The 26,828-nt window shown below is 41.1% G+C and overlaps 1 protein-coding gene across 10 annotated transcripts in view; it reads left to right on the top strand.

Moving 5' to 3' along the window:
- NRF1 (nuclear respiratory factor 1) overlaps positions 1 to 26,828 on the top strand; it is a 144,028-nt gene that overhangs the window by 68,448 nt on the left and 48,752 nt on the right. For all 10 annotated transcript variants that reach the window (XM_074379074.1, XM_039472942.2, XM_074379075.1 and 7 more), the window contains 3 exons: positions 5,154 to 5,294; positions 24,471 to 24,629; positions 26,061 to 26,258. In XM_074379074.1, the coding sequence (XP_074235175.1) occupies positions 5,154 to 5,294; positions 24,471 to 24,629; positions 26,061 to 26,258 (498 nt within the window). The remainder of the gene's footprint in view (positions 1 to 5,153; positions 5,295 to 24,470; positions 24,630 to 26,060; positions 26,259 to 26,828) is intronic.

Here is a 26,828-nt window from a genome sequence, read left to right as displayed (position 1 = left end):
CAGCCATGTGCCACCATGCCCGGCTATGATAAGATGTACATATTTATAATGAACCTTTATATTCTTCAAGTAACTTTAAAGCAAAAAATGAGGCCAGGTACAGGGGCTCATGCCTGTAATCCCAGCACTTGGGAAGCCTGAGGTGGAAGGCCAGGAGTTCAAGACAAGCCTGGGCAACATAGTGATTTGGCCAATATTCCTCAACTTCTGAATAGGAAAGTCAGGGTAAGAAAAGTTTTTTTGTATATATAGAAGACACAAGTAACATAAAACAGACATCAGAATACTTCCAAAAGATGTGACTGAAAGAGAATAAGAAAGAGAAAACTCTCCTTGGATATCTTAATAGCACCTCAAACTCAGCATGTCTAAACTGAACTTAAATCCTGCTTCCGACCCACCAGCCATTAAGGTGTTTCCAGTATTTGTCCCCACCCCCGGCCACCCACCACCCCCGGCCACCCACCACCCCCGTCCAGTTACGCAAGCCAGAAACTTGGAACCATTTTTGGCATCTTTCTCTCTTCTTTACCCCATAGCCCATCCATTATTTTGTTCTTCATTCGTTTCCTAAATGTCTCTCAAACCAGGTCACTTTTCTCTATTTCTGTTGCTACCACCCTAGCTATCAGATCTAATGTCCATCCAGGTCCCTTTTCAGCGGCTAGAGTTCTTTACTTGACTCTAGCTGTCCCCAGCCTCATCTTGCCTTGCTCCCCCAATTCATTCTCCACTCGAGCAACAAGGCTCTGTTCAGTCTCTTGCACAGACTCTGCTGCTTTCCTCTGCAGAACTTTTGTGTCTATGCTCTTCTCTGATTTGCTCTCTTTTACCTCGTTTTTCACTTGATTGACTTTTACTCAGCTCAGTCAACACTTCATTCATGAAGCTTTCTCTGACCTCGCTGAGCAGGTCAGAGCACCCTATTCTATCCAAAACTCTCGCAGGACCTCTGAACACTTACTAAAGATACAGTTTTATTTACCTGTGAGATTATTCTATTAATGCCCATCCCAGCTAGATTGTAAGCTCCAAGAGGGCAGGAACTGTATCTACTTCGCCCTCCATTATGCTTCCAGTACCATGCACTGTGCTTGCCACAGTAGTTCCTCAGGAATATTTGTTGAATGACTAAAGCATCTGAAATGGGTTGGCAGCACTCAGAAATGTTAAAATGCAGATTTAGTTTATAAATTCTATTCCCACATTGGATCTAAATTGATACCATAAGAAGTAAAGAGCTATGAAGCTGGATGTATCATCCTTTATAGCACATACACTCACTCTGTCGCCTAGGCCAGAGTGCAGTGGCATGATCTCGGCTTACTGCAACCTCTGGCTCCCAGGTTCAAGTGATTTTCCTGCCTCAGCCTTCCAAATAGCTGGGATTACAAGCTCCCACCACCATTCCCAGCTAATTTTTTGTATTTTTAGTAGAGACAGGGTTTCACTATGTTGGCCAGGCTGGTCTCAAACTCCTGACTTCAGGTGATCTGCCCACCTTGGCTTCCCAGAGTGCTGAGATTACAGGTGTGAACTACCATGCCTGGCCTAAACTTTGATTTCTTGAGTAGTTCTCCAAATTGATTTTTTTCTGTCTGTGAGTCAGTGTCCTCAAATGTAAAATAAGGATGATAATACCCACCTCACTTGGGAGCAGTAGAAATTAGTAAAAGTTGATTATCATCCCCCTGTATATAAAATGCTTAGGAAGACCTGGCATAAAAAGCATTGGCACATGGTAGATTTTAAAGATGCCATTCCCTGAGGGCATTCTCTTTGTAGCTTACTACCATAATGAATTTTGTAGGAATAGGCTTAGAAATATTTTGTTGTGGAACACAGAACTTCCTTTAATAAAAAACAAAAAAGAAGAACTATGGGAGTTTCTGAAGGTGGAGCTCTTTCCTCAGTCGATAACCCACAGCGTTTAGATGGGTTTACCGGATATGACCAACCAATTTTACAGGTGCAGGAATCATTCCCAGTCACAGGGGCAAGAGGTAGTTCTGGGGTTGTCACCAGCTTCTTAGAAATTGTCCATCTGCCTTTGTTTAATTCTTCCTTCTTAGTATGAAAAGTGGACTCTGGAGGCAGTCTTGATTTCTTCTAAGTCATCCATTTATATAGATTTTGAAAAATGGCTTCAAGTTGCATGCAGTTTGGAAGCGTATGTGGAAAGTAGTGTAGTGAAAGCCCCGTTGCTCGTGAATTAGTCAACATATAACTATTTAACACTATCGGATACAAGGTATGAGATAAGGATTCCATCTTAGTTTTTTGGGGTTTCAGGGTTCAAAACTGGGAACCCCAAGGGACTAGGGGGAAACTAGAGCCCTGAACTGAGGCAGGAGAAAAGAGGCAGACACTGGGGCTGAAGACACAATAGGATGAAGCCAACATAACTTCAGGGGCCACAGCCTGCGGCCTGGCTCAAAGCCAGATGTGCTTCACAGTCACAGGTCTGAGGGCAGCTTTTTGTTACATATCTCAGATGACAATACGTTTTTAGTCTCATAGGGGCTTGTAGAAAATTTTTTGAGACCTTCCCAAAGACTCTTCTTTATCCAGATAAGCGTCAGAAATAGAAAAGGATTACGGTATCTTGTCTGGTACTATTTTTGCAACCTAACTAAAGGCCCAGTGACTTATAGCAAACATTGTAAAAAGTAGCCAAGTGTGGTGGCACACACCTGTGATCCCAGCTGCTTGGGAGGCTGAGGTGAGAGGATCACTGTAGCTCAGGAGTTCAAGGCTGCAATGAATGAGCCTGCATGACAGAGCAAGACCCTCTTTCAAAAAATAAAACTCTGATGCTTCCTAAATATCCTAAACACCTTCCCTTTCTGGTAATTATAAATGTTTGTTAATATTTTACCTGTATATATCTGAATATGTGAAATATTTTATAATATTTCAGCATGGGCAATATAGTAAGACCATGTCTCATTAAAATATGCGTGTGTGTGCACGCGCACGTGTGTGTGTGTGTGTGTGTGAGTTTTCAGGGCAAGTGGGAATTGAATTGGGCCTTTAAAAATGCAATTATTATTATTATTATTTTTTTTTTTTGAGATAGAGTCATGCTCTGTTGCCCAGGCTGGAGTGCAATGGCACGATCTCAGCTCATTTCAACCTCCACCTCCCAGGGTTAGGCAATTCTCCTGCCTCAGCTTCCCAAGTAGCATTACACCCAGCTAATTTTTGTATTTTTTAGTAGAGACAGGGTTTCACCATACTGGCCAGGCTGGTCTCAAACTCCCGACCTCCGGCGATCTGCCTGCCTCTGTCTCCCAGTGCTGGGATTACAGGCATGAGCCACTGCGCCTGGCAAAAAACTGAAAATATTGGATAAGAAGCAGATTTATGTGGTGGCTCACCTCTGTAATCCTAGCACTTTGGGAGACCTAGGTGGGCAGGTGGGATGCTCTATCAGCACTAAAAAAGATATTTTAAAGGAATTATATGGCACTGATAACCTGACTCATAAAAATGGCTGAAATTGTTTGAAACTGGCTAATAAAGAAGTAATAACCTAATGATTCCATTTTTGAATGCCAAGTGTTTCTAAAAGCTTGATAAAATTTGTTTTTATTTTTAAATTTTTACTTATTTATTTTTGAGACAAGGTCTGGCCCTGTTACCCAGGCTGGACTACAGTGACATGATCTTGGCTCACTGCAACCTCCACCTCCTGGACCCTAGCCTAAACACTGTCTAGAATACAGAAACAGCAGAAAATACAATACTGTAAAGTTGCTGTGGCAACATCAGCTACTTAAGTTGCAATAAATGTAATGGCAATAAACTTTTTTTAAACTTTCCTTTTTATTAGAGACCGGGATAAAACTGAATCTCTGGAAATATAATGAGCCTGGAAGTTTGTGCTATTTTTCTCTCATCTCCTTATTGACCTATTTGGAGGATTCTTCAACTGCAGAAGTTGTTACTATGTAGCCAGTAATAATATTTATTTTTTCAGATGCTTGGGGTAGAGTATGGGAATTTTTCTTTTTTCATCCACATAATGAGATATTTATAAGGAAGTGTGTAGAGTCCAGCTCACTCACAGATAACCCAGGATTCAAACGCTGTTGGAACTTCTAGACAAATCTCATTTTCTCTTTCCTTTTCTTTTGTAAAATAATGCCTTGAGCCCAGAAAGCAAGTTAATTTCCTATCCCACTTGTCACATTTCCATAATTCTGTGGCTTCTTTGTGATTCCCAGGGGTTTCCTCATCCCCCTTGTGTATCCTCCTAAGTGAATGAACCCATTTTTCCCCCTCCAAGCTCCAGGCATTCATATGAACCCATTGGTGGTTGGAGGACCCAGCGTCTGTCCACCCTTTTCGTTCATGATAGAAGAATGTGTGCATGTCTCATGTGTTACCATTAAGTTCTCTGTCTTTTGAGAGACATTTCACTGACAGTGGTGGGAATGCAGACAACGAACAGCAATATCTGGTTCCAACCTGGGCTAGAGCTAAAAGCATCATGAGTTGGAGGTTCATTTCTGTCACCAGGGCCTACCAGAAGGAAGATTTGACCTATGAGGCTCCCTCTGGCCCGGGTCTTACCGGTAGCGGCACTCAGCTACAGAATACACCTATCGGTTTTTTTTTTCTCTGATTCTTTTCAGTTCAGTCTCTTGTACGCTTGAATCTCCTGTCTATTTGGTAGTCTTGCTTTGCAGGAATGTAACAGCAGTTTTGAATGAATAGGTTACTTGGAGTTTTAGAATTGTAAGTCCTTGAAGATCTTGAAAATGATTTTGTGATGAGCTGCCACAGCTGACTGTTCATCCAATGGCCCGGGAAATGCAGAACCATGAATACCATGCCTGATAGACCAGAAACAGGCGATGGCACCTTCATTGAGAAAACGTGATTTTAACTGAGAAGCAGTATTTCTGGAAAAAATTTCCAGTGGCTCTTCTATTGTTGTTACCTGTAATTTCATCATCTTTTCATTTAATTCCGTTCAGCATGATGTCTTTGGGACCAGTGGGTATTTGTATTTGCTTATAGAAATGTTCGTTCTTAGGGCTATGCAATGGCTCGGAAGGCCAGCCCCACCCACTCTCTTGTTGCTTGGCACCAATCCCCCCTGGTTGTTGGGCATCTTGTTTACCTCTGCCCTTAATTCCCTGCAGGTGCGTAAGTACAAGAGCATGATCCTGGAAGACCTGGAGTCTGCTCTGGCAGAACACGCCCCTGCGCCACAGGAGGTTAACTCAGAACTGCCGCCTCTCACCATCGACGGAATTCCAGTCTCTGTGGACAAAATGACCCAGGTAAGGGGCGGTAGGTGAGGAGGAGACACAAAAACAAGTGGCACAGGTGTGGGCGGGCCTCTGATCACTTTTGTGTGTTTTGGCCTCTGATCTGACCAGGGGCTGAGATGCAGATTGGAGTCTGCTGAAACAGTAGCAGCCTTGGAAAAGACACTGCAGTGCCAGAAGAGTGCTCCCAACCAAGAGCATGGCTGTGGTCTCCTCTTTCTTCTGACAGCTTTTTTTTTTTCTCTTTCACTTGGGCCTTTGGGTTGGATTTAAAAAAACAAAAAAACAAAAAACTTTTAGCTTGGGGTTGGTCTGAGAAAACATTAGGAGTTTGATGAATCACAGTCAAGGTGGGCGAGTAAACTTTTAGCCTCTCAGGCTGCTCTGCTCCTATTTCAATGTCAATTCTGAATACTACCATGTTATCACTAAGTACACCTCCCTTCCCCAGGAAATAAGAATGTAAAACTCAGAATAACAGTCTTCTGAATCATTGATTTCCTCTTCCTTTTAAAAATTTTTATTTAAATTTTAAAAATTTTATGATTTCTAAAGATGGAGTCTCACTATGTTGCCCATGCTGTCTAAAACTATTAAGCTCAAGCAATCCTCCTGCCTCGGCCTCCCACAGTGCTGGGATTATAGGCGTGACACGTTGTGCCAGCCTGAATTCCTCTTCCTTTAAGAAGTGAAGTCAAGGCCGGGCGCGGTGGCTCAAGCCTGTAATCCCAGCACTTTGGGAGGCCGAGGCGGGTGGATCACAAGGTCGAGAGATCGAGACCAACCTGGTCAACATGGTGAAACCCCGTCTCTACTAAAAATACAAAAAATTAGCTGGGCTTGGTGGCGCATGCCTGTAATCCCAGCTACTCAGGAGGCTGAGACAGGAGAATTGCCTGAACCCAGGAGGCAGAGGTTGCGGTGAGCCGAGATCGCGCCATTGCACTCCAGCCTGGGTAACAAGAGCGAAACTCCGTCTCAAAAAAAAAAAAAAAAAAAAGAAGTGAAGTCAAAATGGCTGGGTGTAGTGGCTCACACCTATAATCCCAGCACTTTGGGAGGCCGAGGCAGGTGGATCACCTGAGGTCAAGAGTTCAAGACCAATCTGGCCAACATGGTGAACCATCTCTGCTAAAAATAAAAAAATTTCACCAACATGGTGAAACATCTCTGCTAAAAATAAAAAAAATTACAAGTGTCTTTTGTGGCAGACACTTGTAATCCCAGCTACTCGGGAGGCCGAGGCAGGAGAATTGCTTGAACCTGGGAGGCAAAGGTTGCAGTGAGCTGAGATCATGCCATTGCACTCCAGCCTGGGCAACAAGAATGAAACTCCATGTATCAAAAAAAAAAAAAAAAAAGGAAGTCAAAATGCACTTAGCCTGATAAATCAGCATACCTCAGAAATTTTTATGAGATTATCTTTTTTATATATTTTAAGTTTAGCTTAATCAAAATCAAACACCTTTTAACATATTTTCTCATCCTATTTCTTTTTCTTTTTCTTTTTTTTTTTTTTTGAGATGGAGTCTTGCTCTGCGGCCCAGGCTGCCTCTGCCTCCCAGGTTCAAGTAATTCTCGTGCTTCCAAGTTGCTGGGATTACAGGTGCAGGCTACCACACCTGGGTAATTTTTGTATTTTTAGTAGAGATGGGGTTTCACCTTGTTGGCCAGGGTGGTCTCAAACTCCTGACCTCATGCGATCCACCCACCTTGGCCTCCTAAAGTCCTGGGATTACCAGCCTCCACACCTGGCCCACTCTATTTCTTTATTAATGTTCTTCTGTCTTGCTAAATCCACTTGTCAGGTTTTTTTCCTTACCTTATTCAGTCTTCAGCATCATTTGACACAGTTGATTACTCCTTAAAGCATTTTCTTCTCTGTCTCTTCACCTCACCCTCTTCTGAAGATCCGAAGTCCTCACTGAGTGCTCCCCTCATCCCTCACTGGGTTCTCCCCTCATCCCTTCTGCTGGCCCCTCTGCCTCTTCTCACCTAATCATCGATAGGCTGTTTACACCCAGCTTACTCTCACTGTTAGATATAGCTCACACCTGTGACAAAGGGTGCCTCACAGACCTCAAACAGAACCTTTGGTTGCTCCTACTTTCCACGCCACATCCCTTCCTCTCCAAGTGTTCCCCATATCACTTAATGGGACTACTATCCATCTGGTTGCTCAGGGCCCAGCATTAAGTAATCCTGATTTCCCTGTTTTGCCCTCTCCCTCCACAGTCCCCTGCCACCCTCCACATCTAATTCAGCAGCAGGCCATGTCAGCTTACCTCTGAAATGTACCCTGACTCTGGCCATTCTTCTCAGTTCCCATCAGCACCCAAGCCTAAGCCTTTAGCATCTCTCATATAGTCTGTCTCAGTAGCCATTGGTCTCCCTATTGCCACTGTAGTCTGCTATAGTCCATTCTCCACGTTGCCATCATAGTAGTTTTTTAAAAAATTTAAATCATGCCGGGCGTCATAGCTCACATCTATAATCAAGAAGGAGGAACCCTTGAGTCCAGGAGTTCGAGATCAGCCAGGGAAGCAGGGTGATTTTTGTCTCTACAAAAAAATACAAAAATTAACCAGGCATGGTGGCACATGCCTGTAGCCCCAAATACTTGGAAGGCTGAGGTGGGGGGATCGCTTGAGCCTGGGAGGTTGAGGTTGCAGTAGGCTGAGATTGTGCCACTGCATTCCAGCCTAGGTGGCAGAGCGAGATCCTGTCTCAAATAAATGAATGAATGAATGGATGAATAAATTTATTTATTTATTTAATTCAGGCCGTATCACTTCCTGGTTTAAACTCTTTAATATAGTTTTCAGCTATTTCTAGAATCAAATTTAGACTCTGCCGTGGCCTGGAAGGTCCTATGGTAATCTGGCCTCTTCCTGCCTCATCTCATTCTTCCCCTCAGTCACTGGACTCCGGCCACTCCAGCCCTCTTTTCCTCAAACACCCTGCATCCATTCTTGGGCTTTTGCTATTCTCTTTGCCTGAATATTGTTCTCCCAGATGATTGCATGATAGACTCTCTCTTATTAAAAATCTAGCTCAAAAATCACCTCCTGAGACAAGCCTTTCTTGATTATCCCACCTAAATGAAGCTTTCTTCTCCCCACCAAGCCACTAATACATCCTCTGTGTTCTTGTCCGTGTAACACTTGTTATTACCTGGAATTATCTCATTTATTAACTTTTATACTTATTTGTGTTCTGTCTCCCCTGCTAGAATTTGAGGAATTTAATTTCTATCCTTTACTTCTGTTCATTACAGCCGCTCAGCCTCTGAAATAGCATGTCATGTAAATAATAGTATCTGTTCAGTAAATGACCGCAGGGTTAGAGCAAAAATGAGTTAAGTGTAGTGGTGGGGAAGAGGATTGCAAGTCTGCTGGGCAGGTTTTTACTCAGTGTGGACACTGATGCTGCTGCACAGGGGTGACACTTTTCTTTTTTATTCCATTTGGACCAGCAACTTGGTCTGAAGTAATGCTACATTTTATAAATACAAAGCTAAATGGCGATCTTTTGCTTGCTGGATTCACAGCCCTTTCTGTGGACACTGGAAGGATCGCTAAACCATTGTATAGAAAGGAAAGCATTGTCTAAACCAAGCTTGTCCAACCCACATCCTGTGGGACGCATGTGGCCCAACACAAATTCATAACTTTCTTAAAACATTTTGAGATTTTTTGGCGATATTTTTTTCTTTAACTCATCAGCTATCATTAATGTTAGTGTATTTTGTGTGGTCCAAGGATAATTTTTTCTCCAACTTGGCCCAGGGAAGCCAAAAGATTCGGCACCCCTGATCTAAACTTTTCGTTACTCTCTTTTTACAGTTTCTATTCTGTTTCTGGAGGCATTCTGACTGGTTCAAGTCAAGAAAACATACAGTGAATTATTTTTATCTGGTCGATATAAAGAATCTATCCTATCTAAGATGTAAAGTACATCTAAAGCTGCCTAAGCCTTTGGTTTCGAATAGTGTGTTAGGTAAACTCCTGTGATGGGTATTTTTTTTATCTTTGTCACATTTGGTGTGTTAGGGTAAAGCAATCTGAGGTTTTGATTACATTGAATCATTGTGGATACTGGTTTTCATGAAAATTGGCCAGTGGCCACAGAAGTCAGAGCAAACAGTTTAGTTGTTGTCATTTTGGAGCTAAGACAGTTGAAAGTGTTGTTTTCTATTTTTGTCAAAACTGTACTCAGTAAAGCTTGGTGTGGTGGTGGGAGCTGGTTCTCAGTTGTCAAATACATAGATGCTTTATTGGAGCATTTCCTGTGTCATACGCTCCCTCCTTCCCCTTCTTACCAAAGATGATAACTAAAAAGTCGAAACAAACAAATGAGAAGGAAGAGTGAGCAGGGTAATGAAAAACTCAGCTCCCAGTTGAATGGGAATTTCCACGTATTTGGATCCTGGCATTTTCCCCCCCTCACCGTTTTATTATTGTTTGTTTTGTTTTCCTCAAATACTTTTTTCTTAACCTGAGCTAAATAGTTTCCTTTTATAATTGATCCTAAAGCCTTTCACTATTAAGGAGAGTAAAAGGAGGGTTTTTTCCCCACCCAAACCTAGATAGGTAAGGGTATATAGGACTATAAGCAGTTTAAGACAGTTGTTGGGAATGCAAATTGGTACACTTTCTCTAGAGCGCAGGCTGGCAATGCATATCAAAGTCTAAAATGTGTATATCATGCCCTCCAATTAAACACAGATGTAAATTGTTTATTGCAGCATGTTTACAATTGGAAAATTTGGGAACAGTGTGATTGGTTAAGTTACAGTAGTGTTTAGAATTTATATAAGAGCAGCATAGCCCAAAAGAGATGATTCAATGAACTATTAGACACTAAAAATGATGATTTGCTCTTTATTACAGTAGAATAATATTTGTGGTATATTAAGTTTTAAAAAACTGATTGTAAAGTATTTCTTTTTTCCTTCCTTCCTTTCTTCCTTCCTTCCTTCCTTTCTTTTCTTTCTTTTCTTTTCTTTTCTTTTTTCTTTCTTTTTTCTTTTTTTAGACAGAGTCTCACTCTTTTGCCCAGGCTGGAGTGCAGTGGGATGAACTCGGCTCACTGCAACCTCCGCCTCCTGGGTTCAAGCGATTCTCCTACCTTAGTCTCCTGAGTAGTTGGGATTACAGGCACCCACCACCATGCCCAGCTAATTTTTTTTGTATTTTAGTAGAGACAGAGTTTCACTATTTTGGCCAGGCTGGTCTCGAACTCCTAACCTCAAGTGATCTGCCTGCCTCAGCCTCCCAAAGTGCTAGGATTACAGGTGTGAGCCACTGTGTCTGGTGTAGCATTTCTTATATACCGTAATTTTAGGGGGTCAGGGCTTTATTTTTCTGTTTCTTTTGGGAGATTTTGAGAAAAATTCTGGGAACACAGAATTGAGCTGATTTATCTCATTTTCTAAAACATTAACAAAAAATGTGCCCACCTCTGTATATAGAACTTGGAGGGATGTACATTACATTAACGTATTAACACTAATTACACATCGTGGCATTATAGGTGATTTTCATTGTCTTTATCTAAATCAGCATGAACTGCTTTTATAATCATAGAAATACAAAAAAACTATTTTCATATTTTATATTAAACTTGAATTTTTTAAAGTACAAGTTTGATCATGTTTCTGCTTTGTCTTGTCCAAAGATTTTTTTTTTTTTGAGACAAAGTCTCACTCTGTCATCAGGCTGGAGTGCAGTGGCGTAATCTTGGCTCACTACAACCTCCGCCTCCTGGGTTCAAGCGATTCTCCTGCCTCAGCCTCCCAAGTAGCTGGGACTACAGGCTCGCACCACCATGCCCAGCTAATTTTTGTATTTTTAGTAGAGACAGGGTTTCACCATGTTGACCGGGATGGTTTTGATCTCTTGACCTTGTGATCCACCCACCTTGGCCTCCCAAAGTGCTAGGATTACAGGCATGTGCCACCGCACCTGACCCCAAAGATTACTTCTATTTATGTTAGCATGAAGATGTTAACAACTCTCTTTTTCCCCCCTTATTTTTCTCAAATAGATAACTGCGTGTTGGAAGGCACACTACTAAGTTCTTTACAGGGACATCTCATTTAATCCACCGTGTGTGTGTGTGTGTGTGTGTGTGTCTTAAAAATTCTTATTTTATATTCAAGAAAGCAGAGCTCAGATATGATTTATAGCCATAAAGAACAAGTATATGATACTGGACATTAATTCTAGATTTCAGAACGTGGGTAATTTATGACTTCCTTGAGGTGATAAAATTCCAGAACCATCAAACTGGACTATAATATGGATAGACTTCAGTTAACCAGACAGCTCTATTAATCATCTTATCTTCACTTAATTCTATAGAGATGACTTGATATTGATGACCCTAACTTACAACTCAATATAGGATCCTAAGATACATTCTGAATCATCTAAAGAGGATAAACTATATTCAATATTGTTCTAATATTATGTGTTCCGTTATGTTATGTCCTTACAAATGAGAAAGTTAGCATGATTTATTGGAAAGAATACTAAGTTGGAAGATCTGCTCTTTAGTCCAGTTCTACTACATATAACTGTGGTTTTCACTTTCATCTTCTGATGAAATACGTGCCCTCCTACCTTAAGGAGTCAAAGGAAGAAAAATAAAGTTTGGTGTAGGAAAGTGCTTTGAAAACTGAAGGATCACACCAAGGTATAATTACTGGTTATTAATGGAAATTATGTGGATTGCCTATATTCACTTTTTAATAATCTGAACATACCATCTCTCAGCCATGCTTTATTAAAGTTCATGAACCAAGAGTTTTAATTTTTCTTAACAATTAAGTGGGACAATACAGGTAGCATTTTTCTTTTCTTTTTCCTAGTGTCTAAGGAAACAAAATATTTTTCAGATTGAAAATTGAGGCATAAATAGAAATTTTATGAAGCAAGCTAGTAACAAATAGAACTTAGGGTTGCTTTCATATTGCCAGTGCTTTTTAAAAAATCTTTTTGTGTAAAACTGTATTGTGTTCATTATTCAGACGGAATCTTTGAGCTAGTCTACACTAAACATTTACCCCTTTTTTTTGGAGACAGTCTCCCTCTGTCGCCCAGGCTGGAGCAAAATGGTGTGATCTTGGCTCACTGCAACCTCTGCCTCCTAGGTTCAAACAATTCTCATGCCTCAGCCTCCCTAGTAACTGGGATTACAGGCATGCACCATGCTAGGTTAATCTTTTGTATTTTTAGCAGAGATGGGATTTCACCATGTTGCCCAGGCTAGTCTCGAACTCCTGAGCTAGGCAATCCGCCACCTCGGCCCTCCAAAGTTTTAGGATTACAGGCATGAGCCACTGCGCCGGGTCAACATTTACTTTTTAGAAGAATTTTTTTCTTGCCCCCAAAACTCTCAAAAGTGTCTCCTACACAGATAGAAATTGCACATAACAGTTTCTGAAGGTCTGTGAGAACTAAATGCTCTGTTCTTTTAGGAAGCAGCTCTCTCGGTTTTTGGCTTTTGTCTTTTTTGTTTTGTTGAAAGTATGGTTCTTTATTAGTAAATAGGATGTTTTTCCTGAAAAGTTTCTGTTTTTACTATTATAACTATATTAAGTTTTTTAGTCTCTTCCTTTGGTGCCGTGACTTGGATTATACTTCCTATTTTTTTGGCAGGGGGTAGGCACGTGTGTGTCAGAAAACTGCATTAACTCTGTGGTATTTTTAGTGATTACAATGAAAACTTGGATTTCTAGGCACCTTTAAGAATAGTGGCTGGAACTTATTCCATACTTCTTCCATATCTGTTTTAGAATTGGAGGAAGTGGAGGTGAAGCTTAGCAAAAGAGATCCTTAGTTTGGGATAGGTTCTGTAACCCCAGAATTCATTCACAATGAAGTCTCCTTTTTCAGATTTTGAAAGTCAGGTTAGCAAATTTGTTTTAGGATACTACAGACCAGGGCCTAGTGGATGGGCTAAGTCAGTGTCTCTGAAACTTGGGAGTGCAGCAGTCACCTGAGAAGTGGAGTTCAATTGCAGATTGGGAATCAGTAGGTCTGGAGTGGGCCTGAGGTTCTGCCTTGCTAGTGAGCTCACAGGTGATGTCAGTGCTGCTATTTTTCAGACTGTGCTTTGAGTTCAAGGAATTTCATCGCTTCTTGAAGAGTCTTTAAGCAATAATTATGATTTTGCTAGTGGAAAATCAGTTCTGCTCTTTACCAGACTTGAGTCCTGTAGGCTGCTCTTCTTCTTAGGAGGTGGTAAATCTTTTTGGAATCTGTATTAGACATCCAGGCAAAGATTATAATTATAGAAGAAGCATCGCTGGAAAGACCTGTGCAGTATTGCTGATTAAAATTCACTCTTTTTTCCCTTCTCCCTTCCCTCTCCTTCCCTGAACTTACTGCCCTCCTCTTTCTGTTACTGGGGCAATCTTTGTCACTTTAATATTCCCATGGCATGGTGATGCAACAGGATGGTAATTTTCAGCAGTTTCACGTAAACCTGAAACGTTCAGCACAGTGTTTGCTTCATTAGGAAGGAGTTATTCACAAGGCTTTTGAGGTGTTTTATAGAAAACAGTCATTTATCAGCTTAGGTTTTTGAGAGTTTTGTTCTGTTTTGAAAAAGCATAGGTCTTACCTTTTCTACCCAAAGAGTAGAAAACATTCTGCTAAATGAAATAAGCCTGACACAGAAGGAAAATATTGGGTGATTCTACTTGTATGAGGTATCTAGAATCGGCAAAATGATAAAGATAAAAAATAGAAGTGGCCAGGCACGATGGCTCACGCCTGTAATCCCAACTCTTTAGAAGGCCAAGGCAAGCGAATTATTTGAGGTTAGGCATTCAAGACCAGCCTGATTTATTTGGGATGATAATTTAAAAGTTCTAGAAATAATGATGATGGAGCCGGCTGTGGTAGCTCATGCTTATAAATCTCAGCACCTTGGGAGGCTGAGGCAAGTGAATCACCTGAAGTCAGGAGTTTGAGACTAGCCTGGCCAACATGATGAAACCCTGTCTGTATTAATAATACAAAAAAAATTAGCTGGACATGGTGGCGCACACTTGTAATCTCAGCTATTCGGGACACTGAGGCAGGAGAATCGGTTGAACCTGGGAAGCAGAGGTTGCAGTGAGCCAAGATTGCACCATTGTATTCCAGCCTGGGGGACAAAAGTAAAACTCCACCTCAAAAAAAAAAAAAGAAAAAAAGAAATGATGATCATTATACAACATTGTGAACGTATTTAGTGCCACTAAATTGTTCATGTTAAAATGATAAATGTTATGTGTATTTTACCATTGTTTTTAAAAATTTTTTTTGAAAAGAAGGATAGATAAAAAATACTTTATTTTGGTGGTTCTCAAAATTGGCTGCATAATAGAATCACCCAGGGAACTTAAAATCTAGTGCCCAGGCCATGCTCCAGACCGATTAAGTCAGAGTCTTCAGGGATGGGATCTAGGCATCTGCAGTGTTTAAACTCTCCAGGTGATTCCAATATGTAGCCAACTTTGAGAACCACTGTAGTGGGTCACAGTTCCAAACTGCTTCTCCATACTATCATGTCAGAATTTACTGGCAAAGCAGGCTCTTCTTACTGTCTGAAATTATCAAAAAATGTTTTTGTATATGATGTCATGCCATGCTTAGTAGACATGAGATTAAGAGAATATATAAGGGCCAAGTGTGGTGGCTCATGCCTGTAAGTCCAGCAGTTTGGGAGGTTGAGGCAGGAGGATGGCTTGAGGCCAGAAGTTTTGAGACCAACCTGGGCAACACAGTAAGACCTCATCTCTACTAAAAAATGTTGAAAATAGCCAGGCATGGTGGTGCATCCATAGTCTTGCCTACGTAGGAGGCTGAGGTGGGAAGATCACTTGACCCCAGGAGTTCAAGGCTGCAGTGAGCCATGATCGTGCCACTGCACTTCAGCCTGAGCAATGGAGCAAGGCCCTGTCTCAAAAAAGAAAGGAAAAAGAGAATATATACATAACAAATAAAAACACTGGATGTGTTATTAAATAGAACATAGCATATTTTGAGTAAAGAATAAGGATATATTCAGAAATACTGAAGAGAAGGAAATAGCCATATAAATTACTTATATAGGATACAACATGACTAAGGAAATATTTGCAGTTTACATGATAGAATTACTATCCAGAGCATATTAATATTTTCTTCATATTCATAAGAAAAAGATAAATAGAAAAATAAGCAAATATTCGAAGCAGTTCACAGAAAGGAAAAATAACCAGTAAACATATAAAAAAGATTCTCAACTCACTAGTAATGGAAATTAAAATAAGAAACCATTTCCCCATGTCAGATGAGCCAAAATAATAAAATTTGGTAATAAGGCTAGGCGAAGTGGCACATGCCTGTATCCCAGCACTTTGGGAGGCTGAGGCGGGTGGATCTTGAGGTCAGGAGTTCAAGACCAGCCTGGGCAACATGGTGAAACCCCATCTCTGCTAAAAATACAAAACAGCCAGGTGTGGTGGTACATGCCTGTAGTCCCAGCTACTCAGGAGGTTGAGGCAGGAGAATGCTTGAACCCAGGAGGTGGAGGTGAGCTGAGATCATGCCACTGTACTCCATCCTGGGTGATGGAGTAAGACTGCTTCAAAAAAGAAAGAAAGAAAGAAATTAAAGAAAAAGAAAAAAGAGAGAAAACCTGGTAACAAAATGTGGAAGAGGATGTGAAAATGGGTATTGTTTAGTACTCTAAGCAACAGTGGGATTGGCACAGTCTTTCTGGAGGACAGTTTGGCAGTGTGTTAAAATGTTAAATCCCTTTAACCAGCAATTCCACTTCTCTGAATTTCTTTATAGAAATTCAGAAAAGTAAAATTGCTGGTTAAAGAGTATATGGATTTAACACTTTCTGCTGAATTTCTGTGCACAAAGAAGCATGTACAAGTACTGTTTGTACAGCAAGAGGAACTGCAAGCAATCTAAATGTTTATCAATAGGGGAATGGCTAAATAAAATGGAAATTCTATACTAAGCAACGTTTAAAAAATTGGATTATTCTGGTTGTACTACCATGAGAAGAAGATCTCTATGACAAAATGTTGAGTGGAAAAAACAAGTTATAAAATAGTGTACAATATGGTACCATTTGTGTTTAATCACATTAAACTGCCTTTCTAGCATGTACTTATGTAAATGTATAGAATGTGGCCTAGAAGGAAGTCTGTTCATCAAGCTCATGCCTCTGGACAGAAGACTGAATTGAGGGAGAATACATGGCAAAGAGGACTTTACTTTATCTGTATTATTTACATTTTTGTAGAGAAGAGTACAACAAGCATAAGGTAACAGAAACTAACCAATCTGAGTCTCCTTCAAAGAGAAGGTAGGATGTTAAGAGCATTTTGATTAATGAGAGGGAGAAAGTTTGATAGGTTTAAGGTTCTAGATACAGAAGCAGAAGTCTTGGCTTGAGAGAGGAGTCTAAATGTGTGTGTCCATTAGCTGGCCTTCAAATTCACTAATTCTGAAGTTACATTGATCTTTTCTCCAAACTTGCTCTTCTTGTGTTTTCTATGGGAATGTGTTTTTAGGGAAAATGAGATTAAGAGAAGCCAGTGTTTCTGCTTGGCACTTCTAGGGAATGGGTGTTTCTGATAATAGCCACCATAGTCATCTCACTGAACCGAGATCAGTAGTACAAATGCTTTCAAATATTGGGCAAAGGAATCACTTTGCTTTAGCTCTTTAATGCCCTTTAAATATCCATTCAAATATAATTGGGTCTGTCAGCCTGGGCGGTAATAATTTTAAGTGAAAATAACGTTGCCACAGTCCGAAAAATCTCCATTTTTTCTTTCCCTGCCACATTCCTGTTTTCCTGTAGGCTACCCAAAACATAACCTTTCAACGTGATTTGCTTTCACCTGCTTTCTCTTTATATTTATTATATATTCTCTGACCTCTTCAGTAGAGGTAGAGTTCACAGATATGTTGGTTTGAAAGACCTTTTCTTGGTAATTGAGCCTAAATGGACATCATTCAGGAGCCTCAAAATCCCTAGACTCAGGTAAATGCAGAGCAAATACAGAGGGAACAAGAGGAGAGGGTATTTGGGGGTTGTATAAGGATAATGCGTTATTGGATAGCGAAGAATTAACTGAATTTACGAAGGAAATTTCTAGCATAGCAAGAATATTTTTTATTTTGATCGAATCAGACATTTTAGAGTTTTAGAGAATCTTTTATTTTAAACCTATCCGTGCTTTCCACATAAATCTTTTACTTTTCACTGACACATGCATGAATTTGATATTCTTATCTTTGCTAATTGTCCCTTGGAAGTGGTAATATTTTCTATTCTTTGCTGATTTGGTGTGGTTTTACTGACCAAGCTAGGCTACTGTAGGCCCACCTAGAGCCTTAAATCAGAATCAGAGTCCAGGAAAGCTTGTTCTAGCCCAATTAAAGGACAATCTGAAAGGTTAGGCTTTAACTTTGCTGATCCTGTTGATTGTCTCCCTGTGGATTAAAGACAAACCTTCCTTAACAAGCACATCAAGAAGCTTTGGTTTCCGAAACTCTCCAGGACCAGTAATTAATTCAACTGGTAATGAGAGCACAGTTCTGAATTCTGGAAAGGAAGCATTTAACTCTTCCTGTACTGGACTGCTAGTTTCCCTTTATTAATAGTCTCTTTAGTCTTCGCACTGTTTATTTGGGACAGTATAAAAATAACCTGTAGGAAGAATGCCTTTTTAATGAAGTCAAATTATCTCTGAAGCATTTAAAAGTAAAAAATACCCTTCATCCCCAAAATGTACATGCCTGAAAAACGAGCTTTTATTGTAGAAAATGCCTTTTACTTCTTTTGGTGTAGGAACAAATTTTATGTACTTGATAATTAGCACTTTTGAAAGCTGTGTTCTGCTCCTGAATTAGAACTTGTATGCCAGCAACTGATTTCACTCTTGTTCCATTTTTTGGCTTGATAGGGGTTCTTCCTGTGGAAGTAGCCTTCTTTTTATGCTGTTTGTTTGTCCTGCCTCTCATATTGGCCTCTAAGATCATCTTCCTAGGAGTTTGAAACATTTCTCATCCAGAGACTTCTAGCATATAAATCATCTTTGAGAAGTTTCCCAGTTCTGTCTTTCCTTTAATTATGATTACCCTTGAGTCACATTTTTCTGACACATTCCATTAGTAAACTGCTTGTACATTCCTCCCTTTTTTTTAATTGAGGGGAGAGAAAGAGCACATGTGCAAGAGGAAGCTGCTTCTATTAATACATATCTTTAATGCTCAAGGACCCAGCAGAATAAGTCACCTAAACTTCCTGTACATTGTGGGTGGGTTGGTAATAGCTTGCTTGCTTCAAAGCAATAATTGGTCCAAATGGTCAATTTGTTCCTTCTTGGTTCTAGCACCCTTTATTTCTCATCCTCAACCTTGTTTGCACAGATACATACATGCTACCTTCTGCTTTTTTCCACTTCACTCATCCTTTTAAACTAAAGATGCATGTCTTTATATACATTAGTGTGTTCAGTATTAGTAAATCACTTTAGAAAGCTAGCTGTTGGCCGGGCACAGTGGCTCAAGCCTGTAATCCCAGCACTTTGGGAGGCCGAGGTGGGTGGATCACGAGGTCAACAGATAGAGACCATCCTGGTCAACATGGTGAAACCCCGTCTCTACTAAAAATACAAAAATTAGCTGGGCATGGTGGTGCATGTCTGTAATCCCAGCTACTCCAGAGGCTGAGGCAGGAGAATTCCCTGAACCCAGGAGGCGGAGGTTGCGGTGAGCCGAGATCGCGCCATTGCACTCCAGCCTGGGTAACAAGAGCGAAACTCTGTCTCAAAAAAAAAAAAAAAAAGAAAGCTAGCTGTTTCTTTGCATTGGGAGAATAAATTTCCTATTTTCCCTGATTTAAAAGTAAAATGTCGTTTATCTTTGAAATATTGCTTTTTGGCAAATGGTCATATTTTGACTTTTTTTTTTTTTTTTTTTTTTTTTTTTTTTGAGGCGGAGTTTCGCTCTCGTTACCCAGGCTGCAGGCTGGAGTGCAATGGCGCAATCTCGGCTCACCGCAACCTCCGCCTCCTGGGTTCAGGCAATTCTCCTGCCTCAGCCTCCTGAGTAGCTGGGATTACAGGCACACGCCACCATGCCCAGCTGATTTTTTGTATTTTTAGTAGAGACGGGGTTTCACCATGTCGACCAGGATGGTCTCGAACTCTCGACCTCGTGATCCACCCGCCTCGGCCTCCCAAAGTGCTGGGATTACAGGCTTGAGCCACCGCGCCCGGCCATATTTTGACTTTGATAGAAACTTCATTTAGATTGAGTACCCCCTGTCTGAAATGTTTGGGACTAGAAGTACATTAGATTTCATATATTTTTGGATTTTTTAACATTTGCATGTACTTATTGAGGTATCTTGGGGATAGGACCATGATCTAAACATAAAATTTATTTGTGTTTTATATATACCTTATACACTATAGCCTGATGATAATTTCATATGGTATTTTTAATAATTTTGTGCATGAAATAAAGTTTTGACAGCGTTTTGACTGTGACCCATCACTTGAGGTCATGGGCGGGATTTTCCAAATGTGACATTCAAAACATTCCAGATTTCGGATCTTCAGATTAGGGATGCTCAACCCATAGCAGATTAAGGATTAAAACTGTGCTGGATTAAAGCCGCGATGTTTCTGAATCCTCATTTGTTTTATATTTACAGTAGTTTTATTTAGTAGATTTGGAGAGTGAATGCTTAAAGTATCTACTTTTAAAAAAAAAAAAAAAAGAACAGTTTTTTTCTTATTATAAAATCAGAACCAGTTGCCAAAAAGCTATAATGCACCCAATTTTATAACAAATTAAACTCTACATTTTAGAACAAAAGTTATGAATGCTGTAGAAGTTACTGAAAAAAAGATGGCTTGGTGACTGAGGTAATAATAATAAAACTGCTATTGATATACATGATATCTCAGCCTCTTAATTGACCTTGTATATTTGCTATTATTACTATTTTTAATATCATTACATTTTAATTTTTTTTTTTTGAGACGGAGTTTCGCTCTTGTTACCCAGGCTGGAGTGCAATGGCGCGATCTCGGCTCACCGCAACCTCCGCCTCCTGGGTTCAGGCAATTCTCCTGCCTCAGCCTCCTGAGTAGCTGGGATTACAGGCACGCGCCACCATGCCCAGCTAATTTTTTGTATTTTTAGTAGAGACGGGGTTTCACCATGTTGACCAGGATGGTCTCGATCTCTTGACCTCGTGATCCACCCGCCTCGGCCTCCCAAAGTGCTGGGATTACAGGCTTGAGCCACCGCGCCCGGCCTACATTTTAATATTTTTAAATTAAGATTCAGAGATAATTGGGATTGAGAGCCAACTCTGAGTCTTGTGGTATTTGTTGTTGTTGTTGTTGCTGCTGCTGTTGTTTTGAGATAGAGTCTTGCTCTGTTACCCAGGCTGTAGTGTAGTTGAGTGATCATAGCTCACTGCAACCTCCGCCTTCTGGGTTCAAGCAATTCTCCTGCCTCAGCCTCCCAAGTAGCTGGGATTACAGGTGTGTGCCACCACGCCCGGATAATTTTTGTATTTTTAGTAGAGAGGGGGTTTCACCTTGTTGGCCAGGCTGGTCTCAAATTTCTGACCTCAGGCAATCCACCCACCTTGGCCTCTCAAAGTGCCAGGGTTAGAGGTGTAAGCCACTGAGCCCAGCCCTGGTATTCTTTTTGATAGAAAGTGCTAACTTTAGAGAAGTGAGGCTGAGTGCAATGACTCGCCTGAAATCCCAGCAGTTTGGGAGGTCAAGGCAGGAGGATCGCTTGAGGCCAGCAGTTTGAGACCGGCCTGGGCAACATAGGGAGACCCCTTCTCTACAGAAAAGAAAAAAGAAAAATAGCTGGGCATGGTGGCACACACCTTTAGTCCCAGCTACTGAAGCCTGAAGCCAGAGGATCCCTTGAGCCCTGGAGGTTGAGGCTGTATTTAGCTGTAATTATGCCACTGCACTCCAGCCTGGGCCACAGAGCAAGATCCCATTGAGAGAGAGAAAAAAAAAAAGAGAGAGAGAGAGAGAAAGAATACTTAGTATATGTTCCACAAAGAATGTAGGACTTTCTGGGCACTAAAGAATGGAATAGCAGCATGGAAAGTAGTCCGACAAGGGGACAGACCAAAGGCAGAGAAGCAGGAGCGGGCTTAGCAGTCCATCAGAGAGTGCAGAGACTTGTCTGATGGAGGACCAAGGCTGCATGGTGAGAATTCATGGGAACCGACTGCAGTATGAGACCAGGTTGTGGAGGGTCTGAAAAGCTGGGCAGAAGGATCTAGTTTAGTTTCCACAAAGGACATTCAAAGGTGTTTTGAGCATTGGAGCTCTGTAGGTAACATTTAGGAAAACCTGTCTGGCAAGGATATGTGGGAAGAGGGAGTGAAGGGAGAACTTGGAGTCCCCCAGAAAGCCAACGAGAACGGTGCACGAGCTTTGGGCTGGAAAGTTAGAATCAAGGTGAGGCTGGAGAAGAAGGGATAGACACCAGAGACATTTCAAAGAAAACAAAAGAACTGAACTTGCAGTGCATGACTAGGTAAGTGTTGAAGGAGGCAAATAAAGGTAACTGACATTTTGAGTTTGAGTGGCTAGGGAAAGGGTGGTTTTTCTACTTGCTAAGATTAAACGGTTGAGAAGACAAGTAGATTGGAAAGGGTAGGGTAGGGGTTTAAGTGAGGAGGCTGATGCTGAGCCCACCTTTCAAGTAACAGTGAGTTCCTAGAACTCAGTTGGAAGGCCGGGTGGGAGAGCCAAAGCCAGACTGAGGATAAAAGGTGTCCACGTCCAGGTGCCAGCGTGATCCGGAACTGAGGAGTATGAGGAACTATTGGTGCAAATAGGATGAGGCGTCAGAAGTGAAGCGATCACCAGAATTACGGAATATACAGGATTCCAGGTGGATCTGAGCAGACTCTGTCAGTCTAGTATTTTCCACAGGGAGTGCTTTCTGACCACTTTAGGATTTTTGGTTGGTTGGTTCGTTGGTTGGTTGAAGACAGGGTCTTGCTCTGCTACCCCCTTTAGGATTTTTGTTTGTTTTGTTTTGTTTCTTTGAGACAAGGTCTCACTCTGTCACCCAGGCTGGAGTGAAGTCACGGCTCACTGCAGCCTTGACCTTCTGGGCTCAAGCAATCCTCCTGCCTCAGCCTCTCGAGTAGCTGGGACTACAGGCATGTGCCACTGTAGTTGACTGAGTTTTGTATTTTTGGTGGAGACAGAGTCCCACTGTGTTGCCCAAGCTGTTCTCAAACTCCTCGGCTCAAGCGATCTGCCTGCCTGAGCCTCCCAAGGTACAGGGATTACAGGTGTGAACCACTGTACCCAACCCACTTTAGGATTTTGTTAATTTAGAATTATTTAGCCTTCTCATTTCATTTTCTCCAGAGTCTCCTAGGTATGAATATAACAGATTCTCCTTTTTGGAAACTGTTAATGGTAGTCAAATAAAAAGGAGTTTATGAAAGTCTATGTCAGTTTGTTTCACGGCTTTCTCTCAGAAAGCCATTTTCTTAAATGAATTAATATACAATATTGTGTGAGGAGTAAGCCCTTTCCTGTTTTGTGTATCTGAGGCTAGAAAAAGACACACTCCCAAGAAATCAGGATAAAGGGAAAAATGACTTTGAGATGTACTTTCTTAAAATAACTGAAGTAATGACCGCATGAGCCAGCTAGCTGATGGGTTTGCAAATGGATACGTTTCTATCAGCCTGCTGCTTGATGCCAGAGCCAAATATACATGGAGTGTATTATATCATATCCTGTAGGCAGGAGACTGTCGGGGCTTTGGGGGACTTAGAAAGAGAGGTAAAGTGGCAGGCTTGACACAGGAATTAACAGCATGACTACCATCAGCCGGAACTTTATTAGGTAAATATTACTGATTGGGTTCATGGTTCCCTACTGTATAACAATTTGTATCATTTCTGGTAAAATAATATCTAATATTTATTATAATACGATTTATACGAACGCCTGCTATTTACCGAAATCTTTAATATTATAATGTTGGTATACTCCTTCTCTCATTAATACTTAAGTATTCCCATTTCTGTTTCTTTCTTGTTTTACTTTATAACTACAAATCCACATCCCTAAGTGTGACTCATTGCTAAAAGTGGCCTCTTTTTGGTTTCCAGCTGCAGGGGCAGTATAGATGCATCCTTCGTTGCAGGATGCTACTTATCTCTGGGGTGCTGTAGACCACCAGGTGAAAAGGAAAGCAGGAGGTCTGGGAAGGAGGTACAGATCATAACTTGATAAACTGCTTTTTTTTGCCAAAAATCATTATCAGCGATTAAGAATATTCACAAAGTAGACTGACCCCCAACACACACACACAGTGTGGTTACTATGCCAGGAAGTAAGAATGGCAGTCATCTTTGTGGCTTAAAGCCTGTTTGGTCTGGATTTCATTTGTAAAATAAATCTGAATAAAGTCAATAATGCATTTAAATTTGCACATGCTTTACTATATCTACATGTCAGACTCATGGACAGTGGCCCAGCTTACTAGAAAATTTCTAGAAGAGTTTTAGGGTTATTTTCCATTTTTTTTTTAAAGTTAAAAGCCTGTTTATTTTCATATATTTTATAATCAACCACCTTATTGAATTCTCTTATTGTTTATAGTAGGTTTTCATTTGATTTTTTGAGATTCTCTAGACATAAGATGACTTCACCTATAAATAATGATTTTATCTGCTCAGCTCTTATTTCTGTCTTATCTAATTGCGTCGATTCCTACTTCCAGAACAGTGTTGAAAACACCCTGAGCTTGGCACCTTACAAGATGCATGGAAACTGTAGAAGGGAAATGAGCTATAGTACCAGTAATATCTTGGGAAGCAGAAATTAAAAATTAAACTTAGGGTCAGATAGTCTTACTCTTACAGGAAAAAGTCTACAAAACGCAGCCAAGGTGCACTTTACCAACATATTTATAATTCTCAACCACCTATGGAGCTATAGGAACCTATGGAAAACAGTGGGTTTTCATCAGTCACATCTCAGAATTCTCTGGGACCTTCCTGGAAACATCTCTGTTGTTTAAGGTTAGAATTTAAGGACTCGTAAACACACCCCAGATGTCTTTCATGAGTACTGATGACCATACTGTTCTCTTCCAGGCTCAGCTTCGGGCATTTATCCCAGAGATGCTCAAGTACTCCACAGGTCGGGGAAAACCAGGCTGGGGGAAAGAAAGCTGCAAGCCCATCTGGTGGCCTGAAGATATCCCCTGGGCAAATGTCCGGAGTGATGTTCGCACAGAAGAGCAAAAGCAGAGGGTGAGAGTTCCTCTGACTTGAGTTGCCTGGTTGCTTTTCTATCCTAAATTAACTGGCTCAATTTTTGTCATTTCTACATCTTGTGCTATAAAGTCTTTGTGTATAGGTTAGCCTGTCCCTCCAAAGATTGATGCTTTTTGATTTATAGCCTTTTCCATTTGTCGTTCCATCACTATGCTATAAAGAGAAGACTGGGATGAGTCCATGAATTTACACTGTCTTCAGGGTTGCCTTTGGAGTAGTTTTGCTGTTGTTTTTGTTGTTTTTTGAGACGGAGTCTTGCTGTGTCACCCAGGCTGGAGGGCAGTGGCGCACTCTTGTCTCACTGCAACCTCCACCTCCTGGGTTTAAGCAATTCTCTTGCCTCAGCCTCCCAAGTAGCTGGGACCACAGGTTCATGCCACCAAGCCCAGCTAATTTTTGTGTTTTTAGTAGAGACAGGGTTTCACCATGTTGGCCAGGATGATCTCGATCTCTTGACCTCACGATCCACCCACCTCGGCCTCCCAAAGTGCTAGGCTTGTAGGCATCAGCCACTGTGCCTGGCCTATGGAGCAGTTTTAATTTTATGAAGTGCTTGGGAAAGTCAAAGAAACTTGAAGTAAAATTATTAATCACTTTGAACACTTAGAAATGCTCTTATTTCTGGGTATTAAAAATCATTGAAAAATGTAAATAAGGAATTAGAGGGATACGAAATCTGCCAGATGAGCCTGCTAATAGCAAAACTTGTAGAAGAAAGATTAAACTACATACCATTCCTTACTTTTTTTCCTATTTATTTTTCATTTAGCTTGGAGGTTTACCGAGAATTAGTGTGCCATTCTTGATTAGAATAATCTTTCTTTGGCCAGGTGCAGTGGCTTACGCCTGTAATCCCAATACTTTGGAAGGCCGAGGCAGCTGGATTACCTGAGGTCAGGAATTTGAGACCAGCCTGGCCAACATGACAAAACCCCATGTCTACTAAAAGTAACAAAAATTAGCTGGGCGTGGTGGTGGGCACCTGTAATCCCAGCGACTCGGGAGGCTGAGTCAGGAGAATCGCTTGAACCCAGGAGGTGGAGGTTGCAGTGAGCAGAGGTCATCACACCACTGCATTCTAGCCTGGCCAACAAGAGCGAAACTCCATCTCAAAAAACAAAACAAAGAATAATCTTTCTTTGTAAGAAGTTTTAAGAGTTTTGGCCTCAGGTTGGAATAGAGTGTAAACCAGACTTTGATCAAGAAGAAACCAATGGGAAGCCCTCTTTGATACTTTGTACTCAGCTTCTTTCTTCCAGAACCAGTCTGTGGGAAGTAATCTTAGGAGAGTTTACAAGAGGTTTGGTTGGTTTGATTTGATAAAGGAGTAGCTGCTTATTACATATTGGGACTAAATAACCAAAGTTCTTTGTGGCTTAATGTGCTTTTCCGGTCTTTTGGTGACAGGTTTCATGGACCCAGGCACTACGGACCATAGTTAAAAACTGTTATAAACAGCATGGGCGGGAAGACCTTTTGTATGCCTTTGAAGACCAGCAAACACAAACACAGGCCACAGCCACACACAGTATAGCTCATCTTGTACCATCCCAGACCGTAGTCCAGACCTTTAGTAACCCTGATGGCACTGTCTCGCTTATCCAGGTGAGTAAACCTGAGGACCACGAGACTGGTTTCTGAGGTGGATCAGTGGGCGCCTCACCTCAGACTGGGGAAAGTTTCCTTGGTGCGAACTCTTGCATGAACTTTACATAGCTCCTCAAGATCTTCCTACCTGAAACTGATTTCTGAAGAATAGTTTAAATTCTTTGCATTTGCTAAATACAGAGCTGTGAGTAGCTTTCATGAACATTTCCAAAACAAAGCACTTTTAAAGGGCTTTTTTTTTTTTTTTTTTTGAGACAGGATCTCTCTCTGTCATCACAGCTCACTGCAGACTCAACCTTCCAGGCTCAAGTGATTCTCCCACCGCAGCCTCCCGATTAGCTGGGACTAAAGATGTATACCACCAGGCCTGGCTGATTTTTTTTATTTTTATTTTATTTTATTTTTAATTTATTTTTTAGTAGAGACGAGGCCTTGCTGTGTTGCCCAGGCTGGTCTCAAACTCCTGAGCTCAAGCAATCCTCCCACCTCAGCCTCCTAAAGTGTTAGGATTATAGATGTGAGCCGCTACACCCAGCCTTAAAATGACTTCTGTTTTACAGTTTCAGG

Source organism: Saimiri boliviensis, chromosome 10, assembly GCF_048565385.1.
Source record: "Saimiri boliviensis isolate mSaiBol1 chromosome 10, mSaiBol1.pri, whole genome shotgun sequence".
Classification (NCBI taxonomy): domain Eukaryota; kingdom Metazoa; phylum Chordata; class Mammalia; order Primates; family Cebidae; genus Saimiri; species Saimiri boliviensis.
The sequence above is the reverse complement of the archived record's forward strand: the minus strand, read 5'-3'. Positions and strand labels throughout refer to the sequence as shown.